The sequence below is a fragment of the Octodon degus genome, unplaced genomic scaffold (assembly GCF_000260255.1).
Source record: "Octodon degus isolate 3935 unplaced genomic scaffold, OctDeg1.0 scaffold00043, whole genome shotgun sequence".
Taxonomy (NCBI): domain Eukaryota; kingdom Metazoa; phylum Chordata; class Mammalia; order Rodentia; family Octodontidae; genus Octodon; species Octodon degus.
This window is the reverse complement of record NW_004524619.1, coordinates 10,273,051-10,287,972: the sequence shown is the minus strand read 5'-3', so window position 1 is coordinate 10,287,972 and position 14,922 is coordinate 10,273,051. Positions and strand designations below refer to the sequence as shown.

The following is a 14,922-nucleotide window of genomic DNA, read 5'->3' as shown; positions in this document are numbered from 1 at the left end:
AGAATGTATGCAGTGTGTTAATTATCAAATCTGTCCTACTGATTTGATTTGCAACTGTCTCATTACTATTTGTTTATCAATAAAATTATGGAAAAAAATGGTTAGGATAGATATATAGTTATATTCTCTTAATGAATAGAGGGATTTGTTCTAATAGAGTTTGTAAATAGGATATCATGTCCGCATCTTGGACAGCAAATAACCACTAGGAAGAATGTATAAAATGTGTTAATTATTGAAACTGTCCTACCAATTTGGTTTGAAACTGTCTCATCACTATTTGTTTATCAATAAAATTATGAAAAAAAATAAAATAAAATATTCCCAGCTAAATCTCAGGGACCCCTAGCTAAGCATTGTACATTGTATTTAGGATATATAGAATATTTTATTTCCACTGTTTTCCATGTTTTTATAATGAAAGGCAATAAAGTACATATTTTAATGCCAAAAAATAAAATAAAATAAAACTCAAAAAAATAAAATCACTCAACAAATTATATTTACTTTCCATCCTCATTTATTTTACCAGTTAATTTCATAAAATATTTGGTTTCAATCCAGACATTTTGATCCTATCCATCCTATTAACTTCCCAAGGGCTGGTAAGATAGCTCAGCGGTCTAAAGCATCTGCTCAGGCAAGCACACAGACGGAGGTTCAATCCCTGGCACCATGTGCTGTGCAAGAACCCCTCCCCCCCAGGGAGGGCTGAGCTAGTCACAAAAAAAAAAAAAAAAAAAGGTGGTGAACATACTCTTTAGAGGTGGCCAGACAACTCAGTGGATTAAAGTGCCTGCTTAGGCTGACACAGAGACCAGCATTCCATCCCTGGCTTGCCATGCCGACACCAACCACAGGGCTCATTGAGACTGAGATTGAGACTGGGTGTGGTGGCATGTGCCTGTATTCCCAGTGCTTGAGAGGCTGAAAACAAGAGGATCACTATGCGTCCAATCTGTGTAGTAAGACCCTGTAGACCCCGTACTAAATACATAAATAAAAAACAAAACAAAACCACATCCCATTAATTTCCCTCATTACACAGACCAGGCTGGTCCTGAACTTGCAACAATCCTCTTGCCTCAGTCTTCCAATTGCTGGGTTTACAGGCATATACCACCACACCCAGCTCTCTGATTTTTTGATATAGCAACAAATCAACACTCATAGCAACGAATTTCCTTCTCAGAATCGCCTTTAATGTGAAATTAAAAAAAAATTTTTTTACATTTATTTATTTTTATGCGTGTGTGTGTGTGTGTGTGTGTGTGTCCAGCTCAGCCCACCAGGGGGCGGGGCTGGCTGGCATGTGGTGCTGGGGGATTGAACCGTGGTCCCTGTGCTTTCGTTTAGCTTAGCTTGTTCTAAGTAGGTGCTTTAGACCACTGAGCCATCTCACCAGCCCCAATTTAATGTGAAATTCTGATACACTGTGTTTCCTTTTTCATTTGAGTCTAGGAACTTTTAATTCTCTCCCCACCATTTAATACTGCACTGGCTGTTCAAAAGTGAATTGTTCTGGGGCAACCTGCTTGAGTCCCCCTTCTGTCCTTCTCTTGAACAAATGTTTTCTTTCCCCCCAGTAAATATATTCTGCTCAAAAAAAAAAAAGTGAATTATTCAATCTCCATGTGTTTGTACAGTTTCTGTATTTTCTCTTGCTATTGATTTCTAATTTCATTCAGCTGTAATCTGTTAAGATCCAAGGAATTATTTCAGTGCTTTTATATTTGTTAAGACATGCTTTATGATCTAAAATATAATTTGTTTGGGAGAACGTTCTATGAGGTGCAAGAAAAATGTGTACTCTGTATTTATTGGACAGGATGTTTAGTAACCATCTGTTAAGTCTATTTGACTCAATAGTGTAGTTAACTCTGATGTTTCCTTGTAAAATTTTTTTTAACCAAGTGACCTCTCTGACCTCTCTATTGGTGAAAGTGGAGTATTTAATTCACCCAGTATTATTGTACTGGAGCTTATATGTCCCTTTATGTTAAGCAGTGTCTGTTTTATGAATCTGGGCTTATCAATGTTTGGTGCATATTTACAGTTGTTAAATATTCTACATGAACTGTTTTCTTTACCAATATGCAGTGTTGTCTTGTCTAATTTTATCTTGAAGTCTGCTTTTTTGAGATGTGAGTATGACTAGTCCTGCTTGCTTTCAGGTTCCATCTGCATGAAATACTGTCTTCTATCCTTTCACTTTAAGTCCATGTATATTTGCCAATGACAGAAGTTTCCTGCATACATAAGGATATGGCTCAGCAGCATAGCACCTGCCTGGCAAATATCCGATCCTGAGTTCAATTCCCAGTTCCAAAAATAAATAGATGAATAAAAGAATGACCACTAAACCCAAAACCTAAGGTTTTTAATTCTTCCATACTAACTTGCTTGCCATTCAAAAGTAAAATTTTTGTACGTAGGGCTTTTTTTTCCACAAATGCATTTCTCCATCTTCTATCATTTCCTCTCAAGACATTTTACTGTGTATTCTACAGCTTTAATATAGGACAGAAAACAAACCATTCTGCAGTTTTTAGAACTGCTATCTAAAGAATCAGCTAACAATAAGAAATACATCTGAGAGCTGTTATTGATATTAGGTCTTTCTTTCTAAAAAGCTTTGGAGAGCAATAGTACATCTAATCAATCTTATAAACTGTACAGCTATGTTACATTCTTTATTCTCACAACAAAAATCAGGCATCACTGTCCCTGACAGGGGTGAGTCCTAGGTTCTTTCAGGATGGATGGACTCTTAACAACAGCTAAGTACTCAAAGGTATGTTGGTTGAAATCATGAAACATAGTCATGTAAAGTGTAGTACAGCAGACCTCTACATGTTCACTTCCAGTAAGTCAGACTTTTATATATTGTATTTAAACACTGTAGAGAGTATATAATGACATTTCACTACATTTTAATTTGCATTTTGCAGTTAAAGCCACAAGAATGGCTATGATCAAAAATAAATATAATATAATATAATAAGGGTCAGTGAGGATTTAAGGAAACCAAAAATGGCATGTATTGCTGATAAAAATGTAAGATGGTACGGCTTTTTTGGAAAACAGTTTTGACTATTCCCCTAGAAGTTCAGCATGAAGTTACCATATGAGTCAATGATTTTATTTTCAAGAGAAATGAAAACATGTCCTATAAAAATTTGTACTGGGCTGGTGAGATGGCTCAGTGGTCTAAAGCACTTACTTAGAACAAGCTTAGCAAGGCACATGAACCGCGGTTCAATCCCCCAGCACCACATGACAGCCAGCCCTGCCCCCTGGTCGGCTGAGCTGGCCACACACACACACACACAAATAAATAAAAATTTAAAAAATATTTTAAAAAATTTGTACAGCAATATTCACAGCAACATTACTGATAAAAGCCAAAAAAAATTGAAAGCAATCCAAGTGTTCATCAACTAATGATTGAATAAAATGTGATATAGTATTATCTGGCAATAAAAAATGAAATACTGAAATACATTAAAACAGGGATGATACTAAAAAACTTTATGCTAAATTAAAGCCTACACAAAAGACCACATATTACATATCATTTACATAAAATGTCAAATACAGGCAAATCTAAAGAGGCAATAGATTCAGTGGTACCTTGGGGTGACAAAGCAGGGGGAAGATGGATTGGGAATGCTAATGTAAATAAGGTCTCTTCTTGGAATAATGAAAATTTTCTAAAATTAATTACAATGATGATTGCACAACTCTAAATATATAAAAACCACTGAACTATAAATTTTACAGTGAGCTATTGTTTGAATAAGAGAAGAAATAAAGCATATAATTTTCATTTTTCCTCCTCAGAAAATGTATGGTAAGAAATAGTCATTTTATCAAAAATAATATAGTTGTTTTTCTCTGGTCTAGAAGACTGTCTTTGTAGTGCCCTATATTTAACAGTTAATGAAAACATGGGGCTTTCTACACATTCTGTGGGATGTTCCAGAACACAATCATTTGTAAATTAAAAGACTATGAAAGAAAAAGTACTAGAACTCTGAGCTCATATTCCTAACTCCAAAATAGTGCAACTCACTAGCTTTGGGCTCACTGACACCCTGGGACACTATGACATACTCTCACCTCACTCTGGTGACACAACCACAGCCTAAATCATGATAACACAAGGCAGAGATTGCCCACGGATACAGCCATGTAAATCTACTTGAGGTCAGAGTGAACATACATACAATTTTTAAAGCAGACAACGTCCAATCTTCCCAAAGTGACTGCAGAAACTCACAAAATCAGTAGTGAATAAAAGGTCCTATGGCTCCACATTCTCATTTCCTATAGTGATATTTTTACATTTTTACAAATCTAGTGAATGTATAATAGCATCTGTGTTTTAATTTCCATGTTCCCAATTACAGTGAAGTTTAACAACTTGTCTTATGTTTACTGACCACTGCATTTCCTCTTTTAAAAAGTGCCTTGTTAAAGCCTAGTGTGGGGGCACACTCCTGTAATCCCAACACTGAGGAGGCTGAGGCAGGAAGATTATTGCAAGTTTGAGACCAGCCTGAGCTACAAAGTGAGATCAAGGCCAGCCTAGCTGCATAGCAAGACCCTGTCTAACAAAAAAAAAAAAAAAAAAAAAAAAGTGCCTTCAAGTCATTTATCTACTAAACTGATTCATTCCCTTGTTGATTTGAAAGAGCTTTTTACATACTCTGGCAGTTACATGTAATTCAAATTTATTCTACTCTAGTTCATTTCTTCAGTCTCTTTATACTGCCTATTGATAATGGTTTTAATTTTAATGTAGTCACATTTATCATTCTTTTCCCTCATGGTTGGTAACTTTTATATCTTGTTTAAAAATCCTTCATCCTCTTAAGGACATAGATATCTTCTCTTATTGTCTATAGGTTTTCTAGTTGCCTTTCACACTCTGTTCTTTAATATACTAGAAATCAGAAAAATGGAAGTTCATTTGTTTTTCTTATAGAAAATGAATTATTGGGAATTAAGTCTAACTCCAGCACATAAACTTGTAAGTATTGAGAAAATAGAAAACTAACAACAAACAGCTTTTGTTGAGAACTTACTATAATATGTCACATATACATTATATACATTATATATACAGGATAAGTATACAACAATTCTGTGAAGTACATTAGCCCTATCCCCATCCTACAGATAACAAAGGTGAGGTTAAGAAACATATCCAAGCTATAAGAAGATGAAGAGATGAGCTGCATCTGTTTAAACTAGTAATGTACCCATGTTCTTTCTACCATATCACACTGTTTCACAAAGAATTTGATCTGAATAAAAGAGGAAATATTTTCATTATGAAGATATGGCAGTCATTTTGCTCTCCAGGTTCACTAATACAATATAGTGCAGTTTTATTTTATTTTCATGGCTGTTTATTCATTCAACTGTTACTTCTTTTATTTTTTTTTTTCAAACAGGGTTTTGCTATGCTATTCAGGCTAGCCTTCAAATGGCCTCGCAGTAATCCTCTTGCCTCAGCCTCTTGAGTGTTGGGCTTACAAGAATACATCACCATGCCCAGCCAACTGTTACCTCCTTATGGTCTATTACCTGCCAGGCACTATTCCAAGTCTTGGGGATGAATCAGTAAACAATACATAAGGTCACTACCATCTTGGTAGCATAAACTCCCACTTGATCATAAGTAGCTTCCCATATCCACTCCACATGACTCAGTACTAAACACGTAATAAAGGAAATCTTCAAATAGCAGGGATTGGACTGTAATATGTTACAAGGTGAGCAACCTGAAGCCAGGTATGGTGGCACATGCTTGCCATACCAGAATTGCGGAAGGATGAGGCAGGTGGACCTGAAAGCCAGCCAGAGCACTTAATAAAAGCCTGTCTCAAAATAAAATTAAAAAAAAAAAAAAAAAGGTCAGGAATGTAGCTCAGTCTGAAAGTCATGTTTCAATCTCCAATACTGGAAGGGGTAGGGAGCAATCTGATAAAATACCAACTTCCTACAGAAAATGGAAAGGATGCCATAAAATAAAGCATCCCTATGCCGCCTCGCTTCTCCTGTAGCTTATGCCTTTAGTTCTGGAAGAAAAAAAAAGTTAACTATCTTAACATAATGAACATAACTTCTTATAAGCATCAATATACACCTTGCACTCTTTCTAAACTCTCTTCCTCTGTAAAAGATAAATGTCAGTGTATGACATTTCTGTTTTTTCATTTCTCTAATACAAACCAGACAATGCTGTAGGCTTAGAAAACTGAATGCAAGAACTAGGTAAAGAAAAAAGTTAATTCTGCAGAGTAAAGTGAGAGTGCTGAGAACTTCCTTTATTTTTCTACTAACAGCTTGCAGGTGCTTTCATTCTTCAAACAAAGGTAAATCCTTTCTCTAAAGTTCTAGGCAACTTCCTTCACAAAGAACCCTTAGTTCTTCCCTCTGGTCCACATCCTGCTCTACCCACATTACTCAAAAAAAGCAGCACAAAAACATACTCTACTGTGGGCACCAGAGTAACAAAAGAAAGACTTCCTTGACCTCCTTGACCCCCTTGTGCCCTCCAAGCATTTCTCTATTTCTGTTTTCTCTTCATAGTCAGATGTCCCTCTCAGAAGCTTATCTATGTACATCTTCCTGCTTTCTCTTAATCTAGCTTCAGTTTTTCCTAGATATCACTGGCAAGTGCTCTAGTCCAGTCATCAATGAGCTTCCTACGGCTTCATTATCTGTTATTCACAAGGCCACCCATTCTACATAGCATTGTACACAGTAAAGCACAGCCCCTCCTCTCCTCTCTGCTAATACTGTATAGCTCTACTCTCCTCATCTTTCCTTCTTCCTTTATAGCCAATCCTTGAGCTCCTTTGCTGTTTCCTCCAGGATCATACAAGCTCTAAAGCTGAGAATTCCAGAGTTTGGCTCCAAGTTCTCTTAATTTCCACATACACATTTGACATTCTCTTCCTACCTGACATCACACAAACTCTGAACTATAAACACGACCAATGGTTATGAGGACTCATTCCCAGCATAATCAGACTCAAATACCCAACTACTCATTTAGAATCTCATTTTAACAACAATAATAGCCAAAACCCAAAACTTCCACATGCTTCCCCATCTCTCTAAGGTAAGTATTTACAGGCCATCACTGATGGCTCTCACAATCCTCGTCCACTCCTTACATCATCCTATTGAGTCTATACTACCACACAGGCCTGAAATCTAGCACTTTATTTTTCACTACCATGATAATGTTCAAGCCACCTAGACAACTAATTGTCTCTTTACACACTCTGAAGTCCATTTTCTACACAGCATACAGATGTCTTTTAAAAGGGAAGGAAAACTGCAATTCTTCTTAAAGCCTTTCAGTAGTTTCTTAAATACTGAAATCCAAACTCTTTGCTGATATCTTCAGAGTCCTGCAAAATCTAGTCCATACTTAGCACACCACCTTCTTTTCACTCATATCACCTCTACTAGTTTTTAATTCACCAAAGACTACATACAGCCTCAATGTCTTTCCAAGTATTGTCACCTTGCCCATAGTACTCCACACAACTACTTCTCACTTCCTATATATTAGTATGAAAGTCACCAATACATAAAACCTTTTCTAATCACTGTATTGATTAGAAAAGATTATCATGCCACCTAGATTTCCTGCCTAGCATTTATCACAATTATTAAATTTTAGATTTTATTTATTTCCTTACTGACTTATTCCTTCATTACCACCCTCTAATATAAGCTTTGTTTCTTTTTTTGTAATATATAATAGTGCCAAAATATACTTGTAGAATGAGTGGCAGAAACCACAAATCAAAGATGGAGAAAGGAAAGCAGATAGAACACATATCCAAACTATATCTCGGTTTCCACCCCATTTTATAACAGATTTTTTTCTATACTATAAGTGGAAACAGAGGTTTTCTCATTGACTATATTGAGCTTAACAGTAATATTCTATATATAATTTAATCTGAAGTGCAGCTCTAGCAATAATGTGTTTATTTTATACTCTATGCATTTGTATTGAAGGTTCAAATTAAGTTATTAGTTCTCTACTCTTCTGACTGACTGGTAGACATTAAATCTGCCAGTGTAGGTTAAGATAAAACTTCGCTTAAAACCATGTCAAGAGGAAAAAATGACAATAAAAAATCCAAGAGTTTTACAACTAAACTCATTAGAAAATGCTTCAGGACAGCAAAGTATTAATGCTAGGTGACAGGGAAATGGAGTTACATTATACTATCTCTACTATTTATATAAGTTTAATTTTTTCCACAATAAAAAGTTAATACATTAAAACTACACCTAAGGTCAAAAGAGAATACAGGGGCTGGGGAGATAGCTTGGCAGTCTAAGCACCTGCCTGGCAAATGCAAGAACCCGAGTTTGATCCCCAGTACCACATGCTATGCCAGCCAGAAAGTGGGCATAGGGAGCATACCTGTAATCCCAGCCCTGCGGAGGCTGAGTCAAGAAGATCACTACGAGCCCAAGCTCCATAGCAAGACTCTATATCAAATAAATTGATTTTAAAAAAATAAACTGCATTTAAAAGGAGAATACGTAACTCCAGATCACATACATATTTGTGACTCAAGTTCATTTAGTTGTCATTAAAAATTTAATTTAAATGAGCTGATAACAACTCCTGATTGTGTATTAGGGTCTTCTCTGATAACACCAGAGTACACAGATAAAAAGAACTGTGCTCTCACCTAATAAAGTAAAACCTTAGCATTCAGGTTTAATTGCGGTGTTGGCATTTTACAATAAATAAATGGGCTTTGGGACACAGTTTGGGCACTCAGTCTCTGAAAGGCCAATACTGCCCTAAACTAATCTTAACTGATGCAGGAAGTGGGGGAAGGGCAGAGAGAAAGGAGGTATCAATTCCTATTGTTTTCATTTTTTATTTTGTTTTTTCTTTATGAGACAGGGCCTCACAATGTAGTGTAGGCTGACCTTACACTATGTATGGCTGGCCTGGAGCTTTCAGTGATCCTCCTGGAAGGATCCACCATGCAGCATTGTAAGTACACATCACCATACCTGGTTCTCTCCCTCTATCCTGAGGAAACAAACATGCTACTATTCACAATGAATAAGCAAAATATGTGTTGATATACAATGAAATATTATTCAACTTTAAAAACGAAGTTAGGGGCCAAGGAGATGGCTCAGTAGAATAAGCACTTCCCTGGCAAGCGCAAGGGCCTAAATTCAATCCCTGGTTCTGCCAAAAGAAAAAAAGAATCCTCCTAAAAACAAAGTTAATTCTGACACACGAGGAGCTGGGGAGATGGCTCAGTGAAATAAGTGCTTCCCTGGCAAGTGCAAGGGCCTGAGTTCAATCCCCAGTTCCACTAAATAAATAAATAAAAATAAAAATTCTGACACACGCTACAATATCAGTGAACCTTGAGGGCATTACACTACCTGAAATCAGTCGCAAAAAGACAAATCTGCAGTATATGACTCCAATTACAGGGGGGTACCTATAATAGTCAAATTTCATGGAAACAAAAAGTAGTCAGGTGGTTGCCTGGTGCAATGGGGGAGAGGCAGAGAAAAGAGGAGTTTCTTGTAATGGGTATGGTTGGCTTCTCAGTTTTACACGATAAAAAGGTCACAGAGATGGATGGTAGTGATAGCTGAACAACAATATGAACCTATTTATTAATCCTGAACTATACACTTTAAATGGTAAATTTTATTTTACAATAAGAACTGAGAAAATTAAAAGTTGCCATTTCTAATTGTTCGTTCATTTGTTTGATACAGTGTCACGCTATGCAGTTCAGACTCCTAGCAATCCTCCTGTCTTAGCCTCCCCAGTGCTGAGATTACAACTGTGTGTCACCACACCCAGTTTCAGGGCTGGCACAGCATACCAGGGGTTCCGGAGCCAGCATGGCATGCAGTACCAGAGATCAAACTCAGCATGGCATGCAATACCAGGCAGGCACTTAAGATTGCCTAGCTATCTCCCCGTCCCCGCCATTTCTAATTTATTTGTGTGTGTGTGTGTGTGTGTGTGTGTGTGTGTGTGTTTTCCTTTGGAACCAGGGATTGAACTCAGACCTTTGTGCTTGCCAGGGAAGCACTTATTCTACTGAGTCATCTCCCCGGCCCTATTTTTTTGTTTTCATTTCTAATTTTAATAAAGGCTTATTAACAACAAGTTCATGTTATCAATGATGAGCACTGAATGTTAATGTAGTTTAGATTTTAGTGTCCTTCCTCATAAGAGGAGAATGAAAAAGAGAAAAAGGAGCAACGCAAAACTGGCACCAAGTCCTACAGGATCAGAGCACTAGGGACGTGTGTAGCAAGGTCGGAAAGTTGGGACCACTGAATTAAGAGCTCTCACATTAGCTGGTCACTTTTTAGACCTTAAATGATAGCAGGGCCCTGAGTAAAGACTATAATCACACCAGAAGAGGCCAGTATGATGCTTTAAGTGACAAAGATCTAATCTAGGGCATGACTGGGCCTTACCACAGACTTACTGAACTCAAGGAAATGAGCACTTAATCACACTAGATCACCACCACAAGTGAAGATATATTTCTTGCTATGTATCATTTCAAGAAGCTAGATTTAGTTTTGTAGTTCAAAACATGGATCTGACTAGCCAAACTGACCTTGAAACTTAGCACTTTTTTCCCTAAGTACTGAGGACTGAACCCCAGGCCTTCTCACCCAGCTATACCCTAATCCCTTTCTTATTTTTTTATTTTGAGAGAATCTCCGTAAGTCATTAAATTGTCCAGGCTGCGCTTGAACTTCTGATCTCTCTGTTTCAACCTTAATCCTTAGCTTTCTTATATTTTAGTAATGATCTGAAATACTGTCCTGTGCTATTATTATGGTATTAACAGCCCAAATTACTTAGTCTGTCCCACATGTAGGTTTACATCAATTAAATATATACCATTTGTACTGCAGAGTACACTGGCCCTTCTATATACTCTCCCCTGAATTACCAGACCTGAAATCAACACTGTAAACCTCCTTGTAAACTGCGCTTCCATTTATTCCACAGGAGGGGGCTTTGCTAGAGAGCTGAGTTGTTTAAAGCACCACTTGAGCAAATGCAATCAGGCACATAGGACTGCGGTTCGATTCCTAGCTCCAAAAGCTGCACCAAACCTGCCCTTAAGGCAGCATGAAGTACCCAAAAAGAAAAGAAAAACACTTTCTCCATCTACTTCTCCATCTATTCCACAGGAGCACTAGCAAGAGCACAAGTTCCCACTGAGTGACAGCACTGGGGGGAAATGGGGTTTACGAAACATCTTTTCCCTTTTGCTTCTCTAGGCCTTCCTTTTGTAAGCAATTCCTAGAATTACATTATCCTACGCATTTTTTTCTTTCTCTCTTCTTTTTTCTTTGGAGGGGTTGTTTTCATGGTGGTACTGGGAATTGAACGCAGAGCCTTCACACAGAATTATATTCCCAGCCTTTTTAAAATTTTGAGATACAGTCTCACTCAAGTGCTCTGGCTGCCCTGTACTCTGCAGTACAAATGGTATATATTTAATTGATGTAAACCTACATGTGGGACAGACTAAGTAAGGATCATTACTAAAATATAAGAATATATGGAGGAACTTGTGATCCTCCTGCCTCAGCCTGCCAGAAAGGATTTAGCTATAGCAGTTAATTCTGAGGAGTAACATTATATGATTTATTTACCTATTAACAGGGTCTGTCTATTTCACCAGAATACTGCAAGGGCAAAGGAAAATGGAAAAACAACTAGGAAACCCCTTTATAACCCTAGTGAAACTGAACAACAGCTGAGACCAAAGCCAGAGGCAGAAAGGATGCTGAGAAAATTCTAAACACATTTTGAACTTCTATCTGATCCTTTAAAAATTAGGAAGTAGGGGCTAGGAGATAGTTCAGGAGAATAAGTGCTTGCCTGGTAAGCGCAAGGGCCTGAGTTCAATCCCTGGTTCTGGGGAAAAAAAAAAAAATTGGGGCTGGGGAGATAGCTCAGTAGAATAAGTGCTTGCCTGGCAAGCACAAGGGCCTGAGTTCAATCCGTGGTTCCACAAAAAAAAAAAATTAGGAAGTAGTCCCTGAATCTTACTGGAATCCACACCACAGAAATATCTTACCAGATAAAAATATAACAGCTTTAGCCAAAGATAACCTGAGAATTGACATATTCTGTAATAATCAATAAAGGTAAATACTGATGTATAACATCCTAGGGATTGGATTTTTTTTTTTTTTCCCCCCGGAACTGGGGATTGAACTCAGGCCCTTGCGCGTGCCAGGGAGGCGCTTATTCTGCTGAGTCATCTCCCTGGCCCCAAACATTTTTTTTGGTGGAACCAAGGATTGAACTCAGGCCCTTGCGCTTGCCAAGGAAGTGCTTATTCCACTGAGCCATCTCCCCAACCCCTGGAATTTTTAAATATATTATAGAAATATAAAGAAACAGTGGTCCATGTGGCTCAGCAGCAGCATAAGCACCTGCCTGGCAAGTGCGAGGTGTTGAGTTTGATTTCTAAAACAAAAACAAAGAAAAAAAAATCAAAATACAGTAGTATCTATAAATCCAATTTCATTTCATCAAACTTCTAGAGTTGATATTACCTTATCAACTCTATTTCCCAAAAGAAAATTATTAATATGTAAATTTTCTAAAAAGCTAACAAGGAAAGTCAGAGCTAAAAAGAAGATGGAGTTCCTCCTTTTTTTTTTTTTTTTTTTTTTTTGAGACAGAGAATCACTATGTAGCTCAGGCTAACCTTAAACTCACTATGTAGCTCAGGCTGGCCTCAAACTCAAGATGATCCTCCTGTCTCAGGCTCCTGGTGCTGGAACTTGCAGGCATGTACCACCACATCCAGCTAGCTCCCTTCAAGTATTCCCCAAATGACCGGATTGTTGAAGGTTAGATCCCTCAACAGTGGCCCTGTAGGGAAATGGAGGAACCTCTGGGAAGTGGTGCCTAATGGAAGAAGTGAGGCCACCAGGTTCATGTCCTTGAAGAGGATGGTGGGACCCAAATCGCATCCTCTTTTCCTCTTTGCTTCCAGGCTGCCACAAAGTAAGCAGCTTGCTGTACCTCCTACATATACAGACCCAAAAGCCACAGGGCTAAGAAATCATGGATTGCAACCATGAGCTAAAATAAACCTTTCTCCTTGTTTACAATTTATTTTTATGAGTATGATGGCAGTGCACAATGACTACTTTAATCATGGGACACTAGCACGTATATATAACACAACTTAATTCTTTATCCCCTTCCTCCCCCTCTACCATCTCTCGGTTCCCTTCTGTTTTGTGAAAAATGTATCTTCCTGTCTTTTATTCTCTTTTATTTTGCTCTTTCATTTATTTATATTTTGGGGTTTCCCATATAAAAGAAATTATATGACATTTACGCTTGTGTGTCTGACTTATTTCACTTACCATTATGGTCTCAAGGGACCATCCTTTTTTTTCTATAAATGATTCCTTTATCCTTCTTGATGGCAGAATAGTACTCCATAATGTATAAGTACATTTTCTTTATCCATCCGTTGATGGACATATTGGCTGCTTCCAAAATTTAGCCATTATGAATTGTGTTTTTATAAACATGGGTATGTATTATAGCTGTAATATGATATCCTTAACTCCTTCTGGAAGATACCTGTACTTCAAATAGTGAGTTGAATGGAATTTCTAGTTTTAGTGTTTTGCAGAAACTCCATATTGATCTCCACGGTGCTTGTGGGTAGTTCACCTTCCCCCCAATAACACAGAAGCAAGCCCCTCCTCCCCCGCCAGCTTTACCAGTTTGTTATTGATTTCCTGATGATGGCCAATCTTTCTGAAGATGTAACCCTGGTGTTTTGGTAATATGCACTGATCTAACAGCCAGAGTTACTAAACATTTTTTCATGTATTCATTGGCTATTTGTACTTCTGAGAAATGTCTGCTCATTGTAGTTGTCCAAATTTTGTTTGAGTCTTTTAAGCTTTTTCTCTTTAAAGCTGATTTTCTCAAGTATCTGCTACAATAATGGAAAGTTAGCATATACTTTTAGAGAAGAGAAAATGGCACACAAGGATAGTGGCACAAGCCTGTAATCTCAGGACTCAGGAGGCTGAGGCAGGAGGACTGCCATGAGTTTGAGGGCAGCCTAGGTTAAACAGTGAGCTCAAGACCAGGCTGAACAACATAGCAAAACCCTGTCTCAAAAAGAAAAAAAGTATAACTCAAAAGAGCATATATATATAATTTTACCTGAGCAATGGTGCTTGTAATCTCATTGGTTGACCACCCCACCCCACATCCACCTAAGTGAGTTCTCCCTTTCTCCATCTTAGCCCCACATGGTTTTACACTACAGAAGTCCCTGGGAGAGACAGCTTCCTGGGGAACAACCCGCTCGGGCCCCCCTCCTGTCCCTCTCTAGGACAGGAACTTTCCCTCAATAAATACATTCTGCTCATAAAAAAAAAAAATTAAAGAGAAAAGCATATATAAGAACTATATGCTGAGAGATAGTCTGAATTTCTTTCAATATAAGATAATAAGTTTGAACTTGGTGTATTAGACATATAACACTTTAAGCCATAAAACACATCAAAATTCTAAGTGGAGTTTCTTGAGTAAGTCTGCACCAAGAGTACCACATTTAAATCTCCTCACCAATTACCCCAGGCAAAAATTAAATGTTTAAAAAATGGAAGCTATATTTCTGCTGGGTATGGTGGCACATACCTGTAATCCCAGTACTTAGAAGGATGAAACAGGAGGGTTACTGCAAGTTCAAGGCCAACCTGGACTACATATTGAGTTCAAGGCCCAGTTGAACTATGTAACAAGACCCAAGTTAAAATACCAAAACTAAATAAATTTTAGTTGTATTTCTGTCAATTAAC

General features: G+C 37.7%; 2 protein-coding genes across 3 annotated transcripts in view; one reads left to right on the top strand and one right to left on the bottom strand.

The window, feature by feature from the left end:
* The window catches only part of Sfmbt1 (Scm like with four mbt domains 1), a 157,092-nt gene that overhangs the window by 116,244 nt on the left and 25,926 nt on the right, over positions 1-14,922 (bottom strand). The gene's annotated exons all lie outside the window — the stretch shown is intronic.
* LOC105742234 (cytochrome c oxidase subunit 7B, mitochondrial-like) overlaps positions 12,876-14,922 on the top strand; it is a 6,967-nt gene continuing 4,920 nt past the window's right edge. The window contains exon 1 of the mRNA XM_012514823.1: positions 12,876-12,936. Coding sequence (XP_012370277.1) covers positions 12,876-12,936 — 61 coding nt within the window. The remainder of the gene's footprint in view (positions 12,937-14,922) is intronic.